We start from the raw sequence: 21,500 nt of genomic DNA on the forward strand, positions 1-21,500 counted from the left end.
AAAGGCTTAATGACGAAAAAAGACGAGATGCTTGAACCCATCGTGCTACTGTCCTATACGGTAAAACATTTGCTCCACAGGCTTCCACTAATCCTCGATAGCATTCTGTCACATTTTTGCCACGGGCTACCTCGATTTTAAGCCACGACAGCTGATCACCTTTTGAGAACATGCTTTAGAGCGATGGAAACGAAACTCCTAACGCCACACAACAACACAACAACTACCCTTCTAAGCAAATCGACTTTTTTTTGCACTCTACACATCGACAACAGCGCCACCTCACCGCTCCCATATCCATTTTGCGCATGCCCGCCCTTCTGTGAGTTTCAAGGTTAAGTTGCCACTATTTAATTTACAACCCTCGTATTTCCGTGCAAATCACTTAGTTCAATGAAAATCTTTATCGAAAATAGAGGAAGATTTAAAATAAAAACACGTAAATAGTTAAATGGTATTTATTGATAAAAAAAAATTATGACATATATCAAATGAGATACAAAATAATTCATTGCACAATATCAATACATTATGTATATATGATATCTAAATGAATGCTATTGACATGAGAACTGCATCTTAATGAGAACTACACAACAATTGAATATAAAAATCTCAAGTAAAAGATCTAAACACAAACTAGATGAGAAAAAAAAATAACTAAGCAATAAATTATAAAGACACTGTAAATTGTTTCCTTTCTTACATTTTCTTGATAACATAATTGAAATACATCATTTCACAAATCTATTTCAAAGGTGAAACAATTAAAATAGTATAATATAAAAATTCTACTTATAGCTTAAATATAGAAACCAAACCAGCTGGTTAATATGCTAACTATTCATCATCATCATCATTGTCCATCACTGGTTCAACCCATAATTCTCGACCAGATCTTTCCTAAAATAATACAAATGTATCAATTAAGATAAATTAAACAAATCATCAATCAAATAAATACATAGTTGTAGTTAAACTGGGTGATAAATAAGCAGGGAAACATTAAAACAGAATAGAAAAATATTTTCAGACTGGACAATTAAAATTTTTATCAATACAAGTCAGGTTTGAGTCTTTGAGAAAACAAGCACTGAAAACTGATAAAAACTCCTTAATCCCTAAGATGATTATCATAAAAATCATAATGCATGGGAAGTTCATTATAGTATAAACTAATCATGTGCTAATATATAATTGGAAATAATTATACTAAAATAAAAATAACTTTGAGCAGTAGAAAGCATTTCAACTTTGTATTCTCACTACTTTTTATTAATTCAGTTTACTTGCAGCTCTAATCTCTTGCACAGATCTTAAATTTTTTGAATGAAATCAAAAATCAATTATTATTTTAGCTTTCATAAAAATATTTGAAATATTTCGTTTTGTTATAAAAATTTGCAAAATATAATTTTATCCTGTAAACTTTAAAATCTTACAACTGAAATCCAAGCAATTATAATTATAGTTCAGAAATTAACTTATTCAAAATTAATTTAATTCAAAAATAATTCAATTGAAATTGAAATTAATTTATTAAAAAAAAATGAACCTTAAAGTAATTGTTTTCATAAACACTTTCATTAATTTAAACATTTTAAGGGTATAGTGGCTATTTTCTATTAATATGATTTGTCCTTAAACTAATTGACTCTTAACTTCCATTTTATTGTATTTATAAAAACATGCAAGTTAAAAATAAAACTTAGAAAGAGATCAGTTCTAATGCCAAGAAAGCTACTTTAATGATTTTGAAAAGATACTTTTTAATTTTATTATTTTTTTATTCAAATTTTTTTTATATATTTTCTTGCATAATAATTTGATATTTGATGTAAATTATCCAAAACTTTTCAAATGGAAAGTGCCTGATACTTTCTGTAAGTTATAAGCCAGACTATACATTAAACATGAATTTTCCTAATTGCAGATTTTACAAATACACAGAATTAAGAAAACAACAATTCAATAGCGATATTACTATGTTTCAAATTGATAGTGAGAAAATTAAACTAAAAGTGATATTTTAATGTTGATCAAATTCTAATGAATGGAGATTTATATCTCTCCAGGAAAATTTTTTTTTAATTACCAAATGTAAATACTAAAAAGAAAAAAGTAATAAAAATAGAATTTTACTTTGTTTGAAAAATGAAATATCCTGTTATCTACTAATGTGTTTAGTATTTTGAATGCTTAGAATCAGAGTAATGAAATACAGCAAATTAAGGTATAAGAAATTTTTTTAAAAAAAGGCTAACATTTTTAAAATAGAAAATTATATTTTTTTATTTCAACTGTTCATACAATTGGGATAATTAGCACAAAAATTTATTCTCGTACACAAGTGTATCAAAACTTCATCCTCACTTAATTATTCAATGTATCTCCATTGAATGATATAAAGAAAAACCATTATGCTGAGTAGAAAAAACAACCTAGCTTAGCCCTGAACTCAGTTCAAATTGTACAATTTAAGAGTTAAATTAATAGCAGTTAAGCAACTTACAGTAATGCACTTTCTTTTCATTTCATTCACCTATAAAAGAATAATAAAAAATGAGTGAAACAATACTTTAATATTAATAATTACAATAAAAAATATGAAACATTTTGATAAAAATATTTTTTATTATTTATGAACTTAAGATTTTTTTTAAAATTGGATTTAGCATTATATTGTTCTTCGTTTATTTATGAAAAGTTTATTTTCACTTCTAACTGTACTTAAGACAATTATTCATAATGTATGATGTTCGTAATTTTATTTTAATTATATAAATCGATTTTTTTTATATTCAATCAACATAATACTTAATTTAAATTTTAAAACTAGGAAGAAAAAAAAGTTAATTCTCCTTGTAATTTTTCAAACTTCACTGATTTTTGAAATACATATTCAAATTGGATCAGTATAGGTGAATGCAGAGATGGGCCTCATTCAAGGTAATTTTAGTCAAGACTAAATTCAGTCAGACAAAACTCATTCTGAATATTCATTCACATATAATTTAAGTCATTAATCATCATTAATTATGCCCATTTACATAAAATGAAGAAATTTCCATGAAGAAAGTTGAATGGGAGAGGAAGGCATGGACATGGGACAGAAGAAAAAGTGCTGAGCTGAAAAAACCAGCTGTGCTGGTTTGGGACTTATTTTCAGCTCATAAAACTAATAAAGTGAAGGATAAGTGTGGTGAATTGGAAACAAAAATGTCTGCAATCCTAGGAGGCCTAACACCTCTGCTTCAACCAATTGATGTCTCCTTAAGCAAGCCACTAAAGGTTAGGCTAAGATCTAAACAGGTAGATGGGATGGCTACTGAAGATAAAGACATAACAAAAAATGGAAATTTAAGAAAAGTAGATCTAGTAGCAGTAGCACAATGGGTAAAAAAAGCATGAATGGATATTTAACAACATGGAATGATGACAACATGGACAGAAGCAAAGATGTTGAGGACGATGTACCACATTCAGAAATTCCAATGACTGAACAGGAATTTGACAAACTTTTTGGAGAATCCGATTCTGATACGGAATTTATTGGATTTTAGTGCTTTTTTTCTCTTTTTTTTATGTATTGTCATTCACATAAACATAGGTAAGCTAGAAGATTAAAAAATAATATTCATTTCAAATTTGCCTTTTTAGATGTTTCTTTTTCAATTTTTATATTTAGGCATTCCGTTTTTTTTATTTTTTTATCTATCATTTCATGTATTTTTATGTCTAGCAATATTTAGGATATTTCTGTTGGTGATGTTTTCCTAGAATTTTTTAATGTTTGTGGATTCGATCATAAGCCGATTTTAGAGTTCCAAAAATTTTCTAAGCATTCTGGTCTTACATTCAAAAATATATAGTACCTTAATAAATGATTTTATTAATTTGATCCCAACACATTTTACTATTTTTAATCACTTATTGAATGAAACATATATTATTTATTACAGTAACAATTTTATAACTTCTTTTAAATATTGCAAAATGGTAAGAGGAAAAAATTAGTACACTATTTGTAAAATCCCGCTATAATTTTTCTTACCTCCTCACAAGACGGTTTATCAGATATCTTGAACTCATTAATGCATAATTGACAAATTTCAACATCCTCCTATAAATAAAATCAGTAAATTTTATCACTTATAAACACTCTTCTCATACAGTTTTTATAAAATATTTAAAAAGAATTACAGTGAAACCACCTGTTATGGACACTCCTGCAAGACGGAGACCTCTCAATATGGACATATTTTTAATTCCCTGGAAATCTTCTACGAATTATGTACATTCTCGGCAAAGCGGACACTCCCATAACCGGACACGGACAGTCATTTTTGCCCTGAAACGTTATTTTCTATCTCTTCAAAATGGAAACTACTTTTTCTAAATTTGAAAAAAAAAAAAAAACTATTTCTGCTTCAAATTGCAAGAAGAAAAAAATTTAACTTTTCACCAATTTTAAAACATATAAATTTTGTGCCTTATCCATAACTAAAAATATTGTAAATCCATTTCACTACTAAAGAATCCATCTTTCTTCAGTCAACTTGCTTTATCTTTGCAAAGAAAGGAGAGAAAATACTGCTGCTCTTGTGAAATAATTCCAACAGCTGCATCATTTGATCTTTTCATCTGGAGGACACAGGTTATGAGACCCCTCAAGTTGAAGTGACGCCTTAAATGCTCTCAATGCTTCTTTCCCACTGAAAATTTATTTCATTTTCTCATCAATTTGAAGACTGCATTTAACACAGCTGGGGTAAAAAAGGAGAACAGAAGTATAATCTTTGAGGTATTCATATAAATGAAACATTTATTCAGACTATTGATAGATGATCAATTGTGAATTATCAACTCCATAGGTCCTCATGACTTGCAGGTATGCATTGTTTTTTTTCTGTGAATCCTGGGAGGTTTACTTTCAAGGAGGTATTAACCACGTTTCCGATCAAGTGATAGGTAAGTGTTAAGGGATGAAAAACCTAATAATTGAAACCGACTGAGGACTAAAAGCTCCTATTCTGTATCATATGTCTAACTTGAATGTCTGTGCTAATGGGAAAATTATATTCATTTATCTGTAGCTACATCAAGAATTATGTATTTATTTCAAACTTTTTTTATATATTCTTTTTCATCAAAAAAAATATTTTTTAAAGTTTAAATAACTATCCTTGTAGACAATTATATCTATATCTTTGAAAATATTCTGAAAACAATTTATGGCGTTAAACTTCGCTATTAGGGTAACCTTCCTGTAAACGGACAATTTTTTTGTCCCAAGAATGTCCATTTAACCAAGGTTTCACTGTACTTCATAACAAATACAAATGTGTTATTTCTAATAAAAACTACCTATTTAATCACTTTAGTTAGGTATACTAACATTTAAACATTAGTTAGATAAATTAACATATACCAAACAAAATTTGAATCTTAATATGCAAATTTCCTAAATGTAACATGTATAAAATATGAAATTTTGAATTTTTTTTTAAAAAATATTTTTAAAAAAATAGAAAATAAAACAAAAATAAAAGATTAAAAATTATTTTAATTTATTACTATCAACTTCAACATACTTAAACCAGTTCTTTAGTTGACGTAAACAAAATGTTAGGAAAGAAAAAGATGAAAGTAAATGAATTTATAATAATTTGTAATTTAATTTCTAATAGAAAAATTACCTTGTTTTTAAGTTTCTTAGCGCACTTCCTTTTTGCTCTAAATTTCAAGCTAGGCTGGAAAAGAAAGTAATTATTAGGAGCACTTCAAATAACAAAGCAAAAATAAAACATTTAAATTAATAAACTCACAGCTAATGTAATGTTCCATTAAAAACAGTAAAAAAAAATTATATTTGAGTTTTTCTTCGACACCATTTAAGTACTAACACATTATGATAAATTTTTGTAACATAAATTGAAAAATTAGTCTTCTTCTAAATACAATTAAATATAATCAAAACTTACGAAAACTTTTTGAAATTTAATATAACAATTTTTATATTAAAATTCAGTATTTTGTGCTTGTAAGCATATTATTTTAATAAATTTATGATTTAATGAGGGGAAACCTCAAATGAAAAATATCAGCCTACTTTCAAAATATAAACAAACAGCGTTACACATGATTGTTTTAAAAATTGAAATAAAGTATAATAATAAAATGGTATTTGGAAACTCTCAGTCACTTGAAAAGAAGAAGCTATTTTTTATAAGTTAAAATACAAAAATATGTGGATCTTGTTTTTAAATTTAGAAAAAAGTACAATATAAAAAAGTAATTGGTAACTCTCTGCCAAAATCATAATAGTCAAAAAACTGGAAGTAAAAGAGGCTTTAATTTATATGTTTGCACAAAAACATCATTATATGTAAAATTTTCTAAACATATATAATAATAAAAAACGTATTTGGTTGAACTTCATTACAATGTCTTAAGACATGAAAATTGTAAAAATTTCGTATAAGATGCACAAAAATTATGAGTGTTACCTGACCAGTTTTTTTTTTTTTTTTACTTGGAACATTTTTGATGAGAAAAAGTATTAGTTTAAAAATAAATTGTTTTTTTTAAAATTTATTTCTAAATACTTATTTTTTATATAATTTATTATAACTTAAAAAAAATTAAAATGAAGCAAAGAAGCTTGGGGGCATAAAAAAATTTTAATATGTGAGCATTAATATAATTTTATCGATTACTATTATTTTTCGCCTATTGCTTTTTATTTATTTATATATTATTTCTTCCTGATGCTATAAAATTGCGACTGAAATCAACAATAAATAAAAGAAAAATTAATTGAATAAAGAAAAATCTAAACTTAAAGCAAGTGAAAGAAACCCTTCCCGTATTATAAAATACAAAAGAAATTTTCTTAAAAATAAAAATTAATAAAAAATCATTCTTCTCCAATATAACAAAGACATTCAAAAGTTATCATATAAAGTTAGAATATAAATGAAAAAATATAATTACTTGAGGCAGGCAAGCTTTTCTCATAGATTGAACCTAAGACAAAAAATAATTAGTTTTTTTACTTCTATGAGACAAAAATTAAAGTGAAAAGCATTAAATTATTAATTAAAATTGTCATCAATTACAAAAACTTACATCATCTCTAGTAACATTTTGTGGCAAAATAAAATCATCAACACACTGATAACATGCTTCTATGTCAGCCTGTAAACAAGTGTTAATGAAGTTTATAAATATAACAAATAGTTAATTTATAACAGCAAAACTAACATTTCAAGTATAAAAAAGTTGTAATGGGCACAAACATTTTTAAAAAGCAAAAATGCACTTAGAGAGGATAGAGCAAACAGTATTAAGACTAATATCCACCAAAAAAAAAAAGGTTCAAATTTATAATTACCCCTTATAGTCCAGTAAAATTAAAACTTTTTTTATAGCAAGATTAACACCTCAATTTTTTCTCATAGAAAGCTTTGTTATGTCCTTATAAATATTTCCTGAAAACTCCCTTACTCTCCTCTGTACACTCCCCCTTTTTTGAAGAAAAGAATAGAATTTCTTCTAGGCGGGCAAGAAAGTCATTGTTTCTGATGTATTTCTTTCACGCTTAATCAAATGAGACCAATCAAGAGATGATTGGATCAAAAGTTTAGATGTTGTAATGGTTTATAGACAAAAAGTACAAATAAATACTTGCACCTATTTACTCGTTTGATATATCTATCTAAACAAGCGAGACATCATTTACTATGGATTTTTTTTTAATGCTGAATCGAACAAAACTATACATGAGTCAATAAAACAAATAGTTCAGAAGTTGTGATTGTTTTCAAGCATAAAGAGTTCTATTTTGTCATGACTTATGTACATTTTTCACTTTACCATCTGAACATATGAGGTGCATTTTCAAATGAAAATTTTTATACTGAATTGAATTAGATTAGTAGTTTTGAAGTTATAAGACTATTCTTCATAATAAGTGCAATTCACAAATATAATATTTTATACCAAAAAAAAAAGAAAGAAAAAACATTTCAACAGTTGCAATATTATTCCTTTATTCAACTAAACAAGAAAAAATACATAGGAAACAATGTTTAACTTATTTAGATAGCAATGTCAGATGTATAAATAGGTATAAGCACAAAATTGTCTTTTTTGTACATAAAACCCTTATAACTTTTAAACTGTTGGTCTGATCGATTTGTGATTAAACTCATTCAATTCAGAGAGGAAGAAAAAAGACACATCAGAAAAAATACCTCATTTACCAGTATAAATAATGTAAAATTCTCCTCCCAAATTACTGCCATCTAAAAAGGCAGTAATTTGGGAGGTGAATTACTGGCTCTCTAAAAAGGGTGAAGCATGCAAGGGAGTTTTCAGCCATTGTTTATACTGCCAAAACAAAGTTTTCAGTGAAAAAAATAATCCTGGATATTAATTCCTAGAATTCTTCCATAAAAACACCATTTTTTATATAATAATTACTGGACTATTTGGTCAGATTCTGGGAAACTAAGCTTTCTATAATAATTTTAAATAATTTATATTTTTACTTGCTTTTTTTGCAATGGGATCAAGATAACATGGTTATGAATGGGCTAACAGATAACACATCTATTAACAGATGAATTTGAAATACATAAAATTAATTTATTGTAAATTTCCCTCAACCTAAGTATAAATAAAACTTACCATCTTAACTCATTTATATTTACTAATGCAATAAAACGATGTGGTCTTACCAAATTTATATATAATGTAGTAAAAATTTTTTTAATGATTAAATAAAACTGTTGATAATGTAAGGTATTGAAATATTTCTCAAAATATGATAAATTTCTAAAATGAAGAAAAATTTTAAGAAAGAAGCCTGAAATAAAATAATTTTCAGATTATAAAACCATAATAATTCCATTTTATTAAAAAAATAATAAAAAACACATAGTATATATTTTCATGAGGAAAAAAGTGGCGACTGGCAGACACTTTTTTAATCGGCCGTTAATTTTGAGATTTAAAAACAATTATTGGATTGGGGGGAATAGCATTAAAAGATGCCTTTTTCATTAACTTTACAGCCATATATGCAATAATGCAACCTTCAATAGAATGGAATCATAAGTTTGTACCTGTTTCTCAGTATTATCTTCACATTTTCCTTTTACCCACTCTTTAGGATTTTTCTGGAAGAAAAAAATCCAATTCATCAAACAGAATAGTCTTTAAATAAAAGAAGAGACAAAAAATAATGAATGCTTACCTTAGGAACACAGGCTCGAACTAGGTTTCGAATCTAGTAAAGCAAGAAAAAATTATTTTCTTCCTCAAAATAAATAAAATTCAATGCATTCAATTTATGAAAATTCAAGATACTCAATTTATGCAAATTTTAATTAATATAATAAAATATAGCTGAAAAAACTTTTTCATCAAATTTTGGTCACTCAATATTCTTTTAAAATATGATAAATATATTTTTGAATTCGGATGAATATGAGAACATGATTTTATATTCCACACTAGTCTGAAAAATCCAAAAGTATTACAAGACTTTTAAATTTTATTTCAAAAGTGCTACTCTAAAAATTAATCAAAATAAATTTCTTTCAAAAATGTTTTGCAAATCATTTGATTTAAATCATTGATTTTTCTTTTAAAAAAATCAGTTAATTATAATCAACATAATATAATTAATCAGCTTGAATTTAACTTAATTTCTGAGTTATTTAACATTTTAATGCTAATTTAATTTTTATCAATTAAGACTAGAAACATTCTTTGAATTGTTCATCCATAAATAAAAAACAAAAATACTCATTGAGACATTAATTTCAATAAAAAAATTTTCTTCCATAAAATTTTTTTATAAATAAAAATTTTTTCTTCAATAAAATTTCTTTCATCTATTTCAAAAAATTTTTTTTTTCTTTTTATAAACTGCTTTTACACTCATTGTCATCACATAACATATTACTCTTTTGTTGCATTAAAGAGACCAAAAGTAATTATAATAGTTAAATTAATGTACTTAATCAGTAGTTAAAAAAAATATATAGAAAGCAAACCTTGGTGAAAGGAATAAACTGGAATATTATTGTTTGAAGAAAATGCCTGCAAATCAGCTTTGTCTCAGTTGAATTAAATTGTAAATGTATTTATCATAAGAAATCCCCTCAATTTTGCTCTTTTTTTTTCCTTCTTGATTTTAATAGGATTGATTTATTTTTTTAAATTTAATTCCTGTTTTTTAAGTTACTTTTTTCTTCAGGAATTTTCTTTTCAAAAAAATATTTTTATGAAAATTATAGCCAGGAAAAATATGAAACTAAAATCTACTACATAAACAAAAGGCACTCCAAGTGATATGGGCTTGAAAATCAGATAAGTCTAAGAAAGAATTTTTTTTTTTTAAATTTATTAAAAACTATAGGAACATTTTCTTGATAGCTCTTATTACAATATGTAATAAATTCCTCTTTCTTATCAACAACTTCATACAATACGTAGAATATAATAATCATAGTTTCAAAAAGTTTTTTTGGTAGATGCAACCTTTTAGAGCTATACCATTACCATCAAATTGGCATTAAACAGCCAAGTTTTATGCAAAGTTATAAAAGTTGGCTTATCACAGTTTTCAAAGTTATTGTTTTCTATTCTATTGTTTTGTTTACACTTATCAATATTTTTCTATTTTGTACAAAGATAATTTCATGCAATAATCATAGCGTCAGAAAGATTTTTAGTACAACCATCAACAGCTAGTTTATCAGCTTCAACATTTCCAGGATTATTAGCATGACCTTTGACATGACACCAAACGACATTCAATCCTTGACGAGCTTCATCTAAAGCTATAAAATCATCTTTGTTTATCACAGGTTTCCCAGAAGCCAAGGTCCAATTATTTTGTCTCCACTTATCAATCCAGTCTGTGATTCCATTTATAACAAATTTACTATCAGTATACAATTTCACATTTTTGATGCCAAAGTGTTTCGCTTGTCGCAAAGCATGTACTGCAGCGAATATCTCAGCTCTGTTATTAGTCTGCCTACCAGGTAATCTCATGCTGGTATTAAGTTTACTACCAGGCCCCCAATAAACACCGATTCCTGCTTTGGCACCATCCTGTCCGTTGTTTGAACTGGCGCCATCTGTAAACACCGGAACAAAATCATCCTCTTTACATTCTGGCAATTTGATTTGGGTGCAGGTTTTGCCAGTCCTTACAAATTCCAAGGCTTCATCTTTAGAAAAGAATTTTCTAAACACCGGCTTAATGGTGTCCTTTATTTGTTCGTCACACTCAGTCCAAGTTGAATACACACCAGGAGATTTTCCTCTATGCACTGCATAATATACTTTTGAAGGTCTCTGTTTTGGTATTATAAGAGGAGTAATATCCTCAACAGTACTTGTCGCGGAAGTTACTAAAAAATCAACAGGCTCTGAATCCGAATCATCATCAGCAACCGGATTATTGATTTTACAATATTTAGAAAAATTGTCCGGTTGCATTCGTAACCTAGCACCAGCTACAGCTAGCCTATCAGCCTCATCGTTACCGTGATTCCTAGCATGGGCTTTAACGTAGATCCACTCAACATCTAAATCCTTACCAACTTCTTCTAACTCTAAGAAATCATCTTTATTGACAACATCTTCACCTGATGTTAATTTCCAACCATTATTTTTCCATTTTTTAATCCAGTCAGTGATTGCGTGAATTAAGAATTGACTGTCAGTATAAAGCTTCACGTGCTTTGCACCAATTTCTTTGGCTTGATAAAGAGCATGAATCGCAGCATGAATTTCAGCTCTATTGTTGGTCTGTCGTCCTGGGAGCCTTTTACTGGTATTTAAGGGATGGTTCGGACCCCAGTAAACACCAATACCGGCTCTTGCCCTTCTTTTACCATTCTCTGCACTGGCACCATCGGTAAAGATGATAACACAATCGTTGGAATCTTTTACTACAAATTCTGGATCAGCATTGTTTTTTTTATGCTTTTTAATGACTTTGTTACTGTAAGACATATCTCTCAATTCTCGTTTGGTAGCCTTAATAATACCACCAGTTCTCATATACTCTTTAGCTTGTTCCTCATCATCAAATTTCCTGTATGACGCATTTTTACAGTCTTTAATCTGCGCCTCACATTCAGTCCACGTTCTATAAATACCAGGCTTTTTACCTCTGTGAACTGCATAGTAACAACTTCTAGATCTTTTGGATATTGGGTAGATTAAAGCAGAGGAGCCAGGGTTTGAATACAATGAGGAATTTGCTGAAGTTCCATTACTTGAATATGATGTTGAGCTTATTATGTTTGAGGTAGGCTGGGGTGTTAATAAATCTTCTTCTTCTGAGAAAAATGAATCAAAGTCTGAAGCAGAAATATGCATAGTACTCGAGTTGTCAGAAGTTGTACTACTTGAAGACTGAATGCCGATAAATTCTTCAGCAAGAGACTTAATCTCAAATTTTTTGAATTTTGCACTTGGATAACCTTTGACTTGAGCATCACATTCTGCCCATGTTGTATAAATTCCTGGAACTCTTCCAACACGGACAGCGTAGAATCCTGGTTTGGGCATTCTAATTTTATTTGAATAATAACGGGGATGCGAAAATGAGAAAATATACTTCTGGTGGAAAAAGTGAAAAAATGTTCGTTTTAGCGAGACCATGCCACGTGACAATAAATTAATGTAACATGATTTTCAGATAAAGATAAGCTCAAAAAATAAAATATTAATGCATTTTATTATATTTTAGTTTACTTTAGATTCCGTAAATGATCTTAAAAAGGACAACACAAACACATACAAGCAGTTCCAAGTCAAATTCGAAATTAAAGTAAACAATCTAGAAATTACGACGCAGTCACAGTTAATATGTACATTTAATTTATTTAAGAAAATATTTGCTTGTTTTTTTTTAAGTTTTAGTAAAAATTAAAGAAATAATAACTATAGTTATAATCCTATTCAAAATTACTTTCTTACGAATTCATTAATTTTATTATTTTATTAGAAAATTTACTTGTTTGCAAAATCAACGCTAGATAGCAGCACTATATCAGCTGTCTTAAAAACTTTTAGGAGAAAGATAGCGCTATCAGTTGAACGTAAGCCAATATATACCGTTTGTCGTGCATTAAAATTTCTGAGTATATTAAGAACTAATGTACTTTCAAACTAGTTTTAAACATTAATTCGGCATTTATAAATTAAATTTCAAGGAATAAATTACATTTTAAAACCAAAAATTCATTATATTCAAAGTTTCATTATTTTTTTCCCTTCCATATAAATTTGTGAACAATATCAAAATCAATGTATATCAAATGTAAAAAAAAAAAAAAAGGAAAGAAATATGTACATCTAAAATATTTTGGCACTGTACTGTTTCGGAGGTTCTTATAAAAACGCCAGACTACTATTGATGTCAATCATGCTTTATTAATTGTAGTAATAGGTAATAAGTACGACGATGGTGATTGGTAACTAATTTACTAATACATTTTTAAATACATATGTATTTTGGTAACAGATTTTTCCCCTCCCCTAATGGTACCAATATTTTCAAGGAGAGAAATTTTAAATATTCAAAAATTCTGTTATCCTTTTTTTTAAATGTACTTTTCGTTTAACAATATTGATAATAATATACACATAAATTATTTTTCTAAATAAATTCCCATTATTTTTTTAGAAATAACAGAAAATAAATTGAATTATAACGCATTTTTCTATGCCTTTCACTGATTAAATTTGTATTTAATAATGCATTTATAAATTAGAAAAATAATTGGTTCATTATAATAATTAAATTAAATATTAGAAATAAAAATGATAATTTATATATTCTAACAAAATAAATAGATTTAATGAAATATTATTTTCAATTAGTAGTATTTCTCTGCAAAAAAGTAATTCATAACTTAATTAAAATGAATGGTCTATTTTTGTAAGCTTTTAAAATAAAGAGAAGTTGATACATAACAAAAAGACTAATTTTAATTAAATTTATATTAATATATTTAAAAAACATATTAATTTTTAAAAAAAAAATTTGTATGTTATGTATTATTAAATGACATTTGCAACAGTGACAAACATTTGCAATATCCTAATTCCGTTAATATTAAAACAATAAGAGTTAATTTGTAATATATAACTTACATATAATTAACACTTACAGTAAATTAACTTTTGCTTAAATGGTTTGGGAAAAGATGACATACTTTGTCAGCCTTTCTGTTGGGCTACTCTGAATGCTGCTTAGCATTGGAACATAATCTCTCTAATCATAGCATAATCTCTTAGCATTGGACCACTGCAAGAATCAGTGGCGTAGTTAGAGGAGGCGAGAGAGGACGTGTGTCCCGGATGCAGCTTCAGAGGAGCGTTAAATTCATGGAACATAATTAGAAATAAATTTCAAAATTTAATATTCTTACAGATATTACCAATTTCATTAGTTAATAATGGACCAAGCAAGTTCTCTTATTTTTTACTTAAATATTAAACAGAATGTCCAATATAATTGTAGCTTTCACTTCATGCAGCATGCAGGTGTTTTTAAAAACTTTTTTTTTAATGAAAGGGTGACGCATTGTATAAAAATCGCTTTCGAATTAGACTTATAGCTCAATTAATTAAAATCATAAACATTAAAAATTCAAAGTGCAACGGAAACTACATACTGTTCAATTTTTAACCAAATCGAATGAAAAAGTTTAAAATTATCGAATTACGTTGTTTCACAAAATAGTGTTAAAAGTTGGTAAAATAATATTCTATGTATATTCTAGAATCCAAATCCAGTTTTTCAATAATCAAAAATTTAAAATCATCCGAAAAAACATCATATATTAATAATGCCCTATCTACGCCTCTGGCGACAATGCTCCATCTTTCCTAGCATAGGAACAATGCGCCATTTCTCCTAACAAAAACTCTCCCACTTTAGTAGGAGAGATTGAGCCGGCTTTTTAAGCTGAAACATGGTAGCTTCTAAAAAAATTCTTTGGCTTACAAACTGTTAGCCAAGATTCGAGGTTTATGAAAAATAGTTGAATTTAAAAAAAATTTGTGAGAAAAGAATTAAGAAGAAAAGCTATGGAAATCCAGCCACTTCTTAGAGAAAAGAAAACAAAAGGTTCTATCACTGAAACTTGTTGCAATCAACTTGCTCATTCAAGAACAAAGAGCAATACTGTTCTTATACAAATCTGGAATCGCAGCGAGAATACTGTACTCTTTCTCCTTATGCGCCAATCCCTCTTAGTTTTACGTTGAATTTATTCTAATTAATAAACAGAAAACTTAGTTTATAGCAAATTAAATTAATAATATTCCGAATTAAAAATTTAGCGACTAGTTTATGCTTTAAAATTAAGTATTTATGATTATTATATTATTTATGAATAAATTTTTACCGTAAGAATTTTTATATAAAAAATTTTATACTATTGTAAAACATAATAATTTTTTTTAAGTAACTTACGTGTCTTAATTCTAATTAAGACGTCAATTATAACAAGAAACACTCTATTTAGTGTCCAATAATATGAGGCAAGCATATTTGGATTCCATTTTGCTTAATAACGATTTTCTAACGTTAAAATATCTTAGGTAATCGTAAAAAGAAGGAAAAAGAAAGAAAGAAAAAAAGAAGAAAGAAACCTAAGCGCAATTTTGTGGTCACATTTGGCTTTGTGTACGATTAACCGCTACATTTATCCTTTAAGCAAAATGACTGTAGACCCTTAAGCAAATTGACCGTTACAAATGGCTGTTATCTATATCAACAGACAAATTTAAGTCTTTTTTTTTTTTTTTTTACGAAAAAAAAAGAAATTAAAATTACAGTAATTTGACGATAATGGTATGAAAAAATTCACAGTTGCATTTATTTAGGACCTAATTTAGCAATGGAGACCAATATCATGCAAAAAAGTTCTTTTTAGCGAAAATAGTACCATACTAATAAAGAGTAGCATGTCCCTCTGTCTGAGAGGGAAGTTAATGTATGTTACCTCCACTTATGAAGTAGTGACTTAATTGCAAATCCATACAACAATTTAGAATAATATGAGAAAATCTTTATTTGATATAACGAGAAAGGATCGAAGGTGAGAAGCATATGCTTCATATGATTCAGATACCATATGGTTAAGATGTCCACTTTCGTGTTATTTAAGTGTTTAAAATGACGTTGAATTTTCATCTTGGATTGATGAACTGCTTGACATCAAACAACCAAGAAAACAAAATCGTACGGTGGTCTGACGAAATTGTAGTTTTGGTAAATAGAATATGGGTCACAAGGACGATTTTCCCACTCTCAACCCCCCCCCTCCTATCCGTTACCCTGGATCATGGATCCATGCCCTGGATTCGACAACTCTTTCCCCCACTCCACATCCACACCAATGTATTTCATTTTCTTACTGAAACGTTCTGCTATGGAGAAAGAGCAAGATTTGCAGAAATTATGGTAACGGTGAGGAGGAAAGTGTGGATAGAGGGAAAATCGTATAACTTTGAGATGTATATTCTGATAACAAAGAGTTTAAGGAAGCAGTAGGTGCAAACAGAAAGATAAGAACAGCGGATCAAAATGTTTTGAAAAACCTTTAGCCGGGCATGGATTGATTAATAGTAAAAGAAGATGACGATGAATGAAGCGTAGTTAGATCTCTCGGGAATCCGTCTATAAAAAAAAGACATTTAGCCGCTACTTTTTAATTTTTTATGAAATTTAAAAAACTTAAGAAATTGGACTTTCATTATTTTTCTAAGTCTTTAATTTTATTATTTCGAGACTAAAAATTTTGAGGTGTTTATGAATTATACTAAAAATATTATACGACGACCAGTAGAATTACGAAGTTCTTTACGTTAAACAGCACAGCGCATTACATGCAACTACAGGTATTTACAAAAATAAATAAGTTTAATGATCCTATAAATGATTTAAAATAAAAATTTTCTTTTCCATATTACCTATGACATTACTATTCTATGTTTAACAAAAACCTTTTATATCCAGACGTTAATAACATGTAAATGCTATTTATTTAATTAACTGGAATAACTATGACGTACGATTTCCACTACAAAACAGTCGAAATCCTATCAATCAAAAGAATGAAGATAAAAAAAAGAAGACGAGAAAAAGGAAGAGAGGCAGAAAAAAATAATCGAAAGCGACTTACTTCACTCTTCGTTGGATATTCGGGGAGAGAATAGTTTTCCACACATGATTTGCACTGTTGAAGCAGAGTCTATAATAGAACATAAAATAATATTCTATATTGTTATTTATGATTAAACTCTTTGTATATTACCTTTCCAGTGCACTTTAACCTCATATACATTTAAAATCACGAACGATGTTATTTTATGTACAGTGTGTTGGTTTTTACAGCGATTGTATTCTTTTATTTCCACTGACATACACAGACGATAAACAAAAACATTTATAACAAGAAAAAGTCGTTTGGTTGCCTAGCAACCAGCCAGAATTGCAGTTATTATAATTACAAGAGTTGGCAGACGATTTAAAACAATTATTTAAACTAACTGTCCATTGATGTCGCAACACAGTGCTAAAAAAAAGGACTACATGAACAAAGGATTCAACACGGTTTACAGGGATTAAATTAGCATATGTTAGATTTCTGTTCTAGGATTCAAAGATCTAATCTACTGTTTCAATAAAATTAGATAATGATTCGTCAAATTTTATAGTTTATTTATTTCTTTTTCCTTCACTTAAATATTTTACGACGACATTAAATACGACGACAACCACTCTACGTACCATTAAATTGTTCAGTAAAGCAAACTATTGTTAAGGATTTACAAAAATTAAATACCCGTGTTAATTTTTTAACTTTGTCTGCCAATGGACAACTAGTCAAATTTTCATTTTGTGACGTACCTAAATTAACTGTTAATCGAGTTTGAAGTCCTGACGTAAATATTTTCATCATAAAGACCTCATCTTTAATCTGAATGTAAGCAAAAACTGGTTCTGAAGCTTGCGAGGAAGTTTTAAATTAAAAATAAAATGTTAAGTAAATAAATTTAGAATTTTTATTGTGTTCTTATTTTTTATCGTATTATACATTTAATAGAAATTTTTCCCTAACAGATAAAATTGTTATTATAGTACCGACTTGTTTTTGTGGAACATTTAAATAATAACTTTCTTCTTTGATTAAATAAAATAATATTTTTAATACATCAGCACCTACAGATGTATCGAACTTGAGAACCAAAGAGACGAGCGGAGTGATCATATCCAAATTCTCGATATAACTGTTTTATTTATTTGTTAGTTTGTTAATCAGTATAAAAGGGTAGATGAATAGTGAAATACGTGTCCTCATCTTTTTTTGAAATGATAGATTTTATCCACTGTACGCTAATAAGTAGAAACAATATTTCGTTTGACATGATTTAAATATTTGAAATAATATAAATACCGTAACGATAAAATAAAGATAATTTTTGCCTATAACATTTAAAAAAACAATTGCAATTTGCATTGTTACTAGGCACAATCGTTCTTTGAAATTTAAATTTTTAAGCTAGGCAAAAAAAATGGTCGCAAATTCGATTGATGATAAATTATATTTGGATATAAATTCTTCTTGTAGTTGACAGGAGGGTTGTGCTGTCATCCAGCACAGAGCTCTGATTAAAATTAGAGAGCTCTAGAAATTCGGAAAGTGAACAGAATTTTGATATACGATACATTTTCTTTGGCAACAGTATCACGATAATTTTTTCTTGTCGTAATCAAGAAATGATCTACAATTGTATTCAAATTCCGAGTTCCTTTAGAAATTAGAGTGTTCTACTTGCGGAAAGTCGATCATAAAATTGCTTCATGAATGAAAAGAAAAATAATAAAAATGTCGTAAAGCAAAAAAGTACATTTTTAAAGACGTGGTTCACTATGAACTTAGGCCTATTTTGCCCATCTTCTTAGTAGATTATTAATTAAAGAACATTTACAATAGATAAAATTGGTTATACTTACCTCATTCTTTACCCGCTTTTCACATTTCGTCTTTGCATATGCCCTTGGAGGTTTCTAGAATGAAAATATCGGTACAAATTATTATTTTTATGATCAAGCATTACACAACAATGATATTTATTATCATTAGTTTCAGCTCGGAATAAAATCATCGCTCTTATAGCACACAAAACACTGCGTTAACACAGATGGATGAACTTCGAAACTATTACATCCAATGCAATCAGAAATGTTTGAATTTAAACAAAAATATGCCAAGGCTTTTTTTTTAAATTATTTTTTCATCCTTTACAGTTTTTATCTGAGACAAACATTTAAGATCTGTAATCACGTTCGTTCTAGACCAGTGGTAACCAACTGGCGGCCCACGGGCCACGTCCGGTCCACGAAGCCTTTTTCTGCGGCCCGCGAACAGAAATATATTAATGTTATTTTTTGCGGACAATTTTCGTAAAAAATCTTTATGGGTTACTGATAAAGGTAATACTGAAGGTAATACTGATTAAGGTAAATGATAAAGGACATTTACTCATCTTTGCAGTATTCAGTTTGGTCTCTCAACCTTCAGAGGTAATAAATCCCGATTTATTTTTCTCTAGAATTAAAACGAATTTTTGCTGATAAAATTAAACCAATATAATTCTGCGATCATGCATTTCCAGTGAGGTAAATTGGCTTATAATATCTTAATCTGTTTATAGAGTTTTCAACTATCTTTTGCTTTTGCTCGTATTTTTATCTATTATCATTCATTATCTATAATCATTCACTCATCTATTATCATTAATTATTATCTGTTATAATTTTCTATAATAGTTATTAAATTACTCAGAGAAAAACTTTAAACACTTCTCTTATCAGTTTTTGTCAGTTAAAAGCAGTAAATGTAAATTTATTGCCTTAAGGAAATTTAAGTAAGATCCGAACAGGGTTTCGTCTATTTCAGCAAATTCAAATTATTAGATTTTTGAAATAATTTTTGTTTTTAAAACAATTTTCGATAAAGGAAATATGGTCCTTGATAGACGAATCATGAATTTAGTGAAATCGATATACCCATTTCAGATTTTAGTGGTTTTCCTCTCAGTGTATCCCAAAACGAACCTCTTAATGTATCCCAAATATGAATTTTTTTTTTAAATTGAGAAAATTTTATCCATAGAATTTTTTTTCATTACATTAAGTTAATGAGTTCTCTTGTCTTCTGGGTAGAGTTTAAAATTTAATAGCTACGTAGTTAAACATTGAAAAATATTTTACGCAGTTTATTGACAGTTATAAAGTATCATATTACACGGCATTTAGGTCTGAACTGTGTAGTCTAGACTAGAATCCATATAAGAACTAGAGAACGTTAATAACAAGCCAGTAGTCAACGCTGATTTTACAGTTGAAATAAAACGCTTTTCTTGTTAAACGTTAGAGATTACTTTTTACTCAGTGTTGGAAAGACAAACCTTCCTGATCCGAAAAATTTCTAACCGGAACCCAGTCGAAATGATTTAATTTTAATTTATATATTGTTTGAGAATTAGAATGACAAGCCACATTTTCAAATTATCCAGATGATCATTTTTAGGGGGAAAATAAGATGTTATCTAGTAGAAGTTCTAGAAACATCAGATGTATCTATCTGGAAATAGGACCAACAAACAGTTAGGTAGCATTGTAGTAGTACTTTATAAGAATTAGGTCAGAGAGTTACAAGATTATGACTAACTATTTTTTAATAGGATGTTTAACACAGATAATTACACGAAAGGGATTCTCTTAAGTTCTTTTTCTTTAGTCTGTCAGTCAAAAAATGTAAAATGTAATTAGCTTATCTAGACCATTTTGTTGAGTTCGGTTCTATGGCGGGCTCGGTTTAAGTTAGGTGAAGTAGACTCATTCCAGTTGTAGATTCCTGAGAGAAACTCCTATTGGCGTCGGGTAAACAGTGAGTGTTTTTTGTTTATTTTTCTTAATTAGTAAGACAAGAAAATATAAAGGAATATATATTCAGTTTAAAAAAAGCTATTTAATAACTGATGTTATTAATACCCAAATTAATTAAAATAGTAAATGAAATAACTGCAAATTTAATAATTTGCAGCTTTTTGAGAATATTGAAATTTTATAACATAAAATATTTACCTGGCTTGTAGCACTCTCGAAAAGATAGAAAAACAAAATGATTAATGCGAATATCTCAAATCTTTGCATTTTTTCCAAACGATAAAAATGGTGAACTTCACAATTTTTCAAAAAATTAATCTGCTCTATTGCAGACGATATTCATTTAATTCTTCGTAAGCAAAAGGATAGATTTATATATGCCGAAAATATATGACGAAAAAAATTCGAGTGTGTTAAAAAGGAGAGGTTATTTCCGTAGTTCAACTGTATGTGGGCAATAATTGAGAGTCTCTGTCTTTCTCTGTAATTGGAC

The 21,500-nt window shown here is 28.1% G+C and overlaps 2 protein-coding genes across 2 annotated transcripts; both read right to left on the reverse strand.

Annotated features, from left to right (window-relative positions):
• Positions 1-444: 444 nt before the first annotated feature.
• On the reverse strand, positions 445-21,500 carry LOC107447444 (uncharacterized). The gene is made up of 11 exons (XM_016062365.4): positions 21,206-21,500; positions 19,070-19,123; positions 17,235-17,303; positions 9,263-9,295; positions 9,132-9,185; positions 7,132-7,200; positions 6,997-7,029; positions 5,700-5,753; positions 4,055-4,123; positions 2,513-2,542; positions 445-903 (listed from the first exon to the last, which is right to left on the reverse strand). Exons 1-11 carry the CDS (start codon positions 21,272-21,274, stop codon positions 841-843), a joined length of 597 nt encoding a protein of 198 aa, XP_015917851.1. The 5' UTR covers positions 21,275-21,500; the 3' UTR covers positions 445-840.
• On the reverse strand, positions 10,188-12,872 carry LOC107447443 (uncharacterized). Its single transcript, XM_016062364.4, has one exon. It carries the CDS (start codon positions 12,694-12,696, stop codon positions 10,714-10,716), a length of 1,983 nt encoding a protein of 660 aa, XP_015917850.3. The 5' UTR covers positions 12,697-12,872; the 3' UTR covers positions 10,188-10,713.

This window comes from Parasteatoda tepidariorum, chromosome 1 (genome assembly GCF_982258835.1).
Source record: "Parasteatoda tepidariorum strain Cologne lab strain chromosome 1, Ptep-v5.0, whole genome shotgun sequence".
Lineage (NCBI taxonomy): Eukaryota > Metazoa > Arthropoda > Arachnida > Araneae > Theridiidae > Parasteatoda > Parasteatoda tepidariorum.

Bases quoted from the DNA above. Each gene is read 5' to 3' on its own strand.
- LOC107447443 (XM_016062364.4), bottom strand. From the start codon at position 12,696: ATGGTCTCGCTAAAACGAACATTTTTTCACTTTTTCCACCAGAAGTAT.
- LOC107447444 (XM_016062365.4), bottom strand. From the start codon at position 21,274: ATGCAAAGATTTGAGATATTCGCATTAATCATTTTGTTTTTCTATCTT. The intron at 9,186-9,262 runs GTAAGCATTCAT...TTTTTCTTCCAG, and splicing joins TTCGAGCCTGTGTTCCTAAG to AAAAATCCTAAAGAGTGGGT. The intron at 7,201-9,131 runs GTACAAACTTAT...ACTTGTTTACAG, and splicing joins AAGATAATACTGAGAAACAG to GCTGACATAGAAGCATGTTA.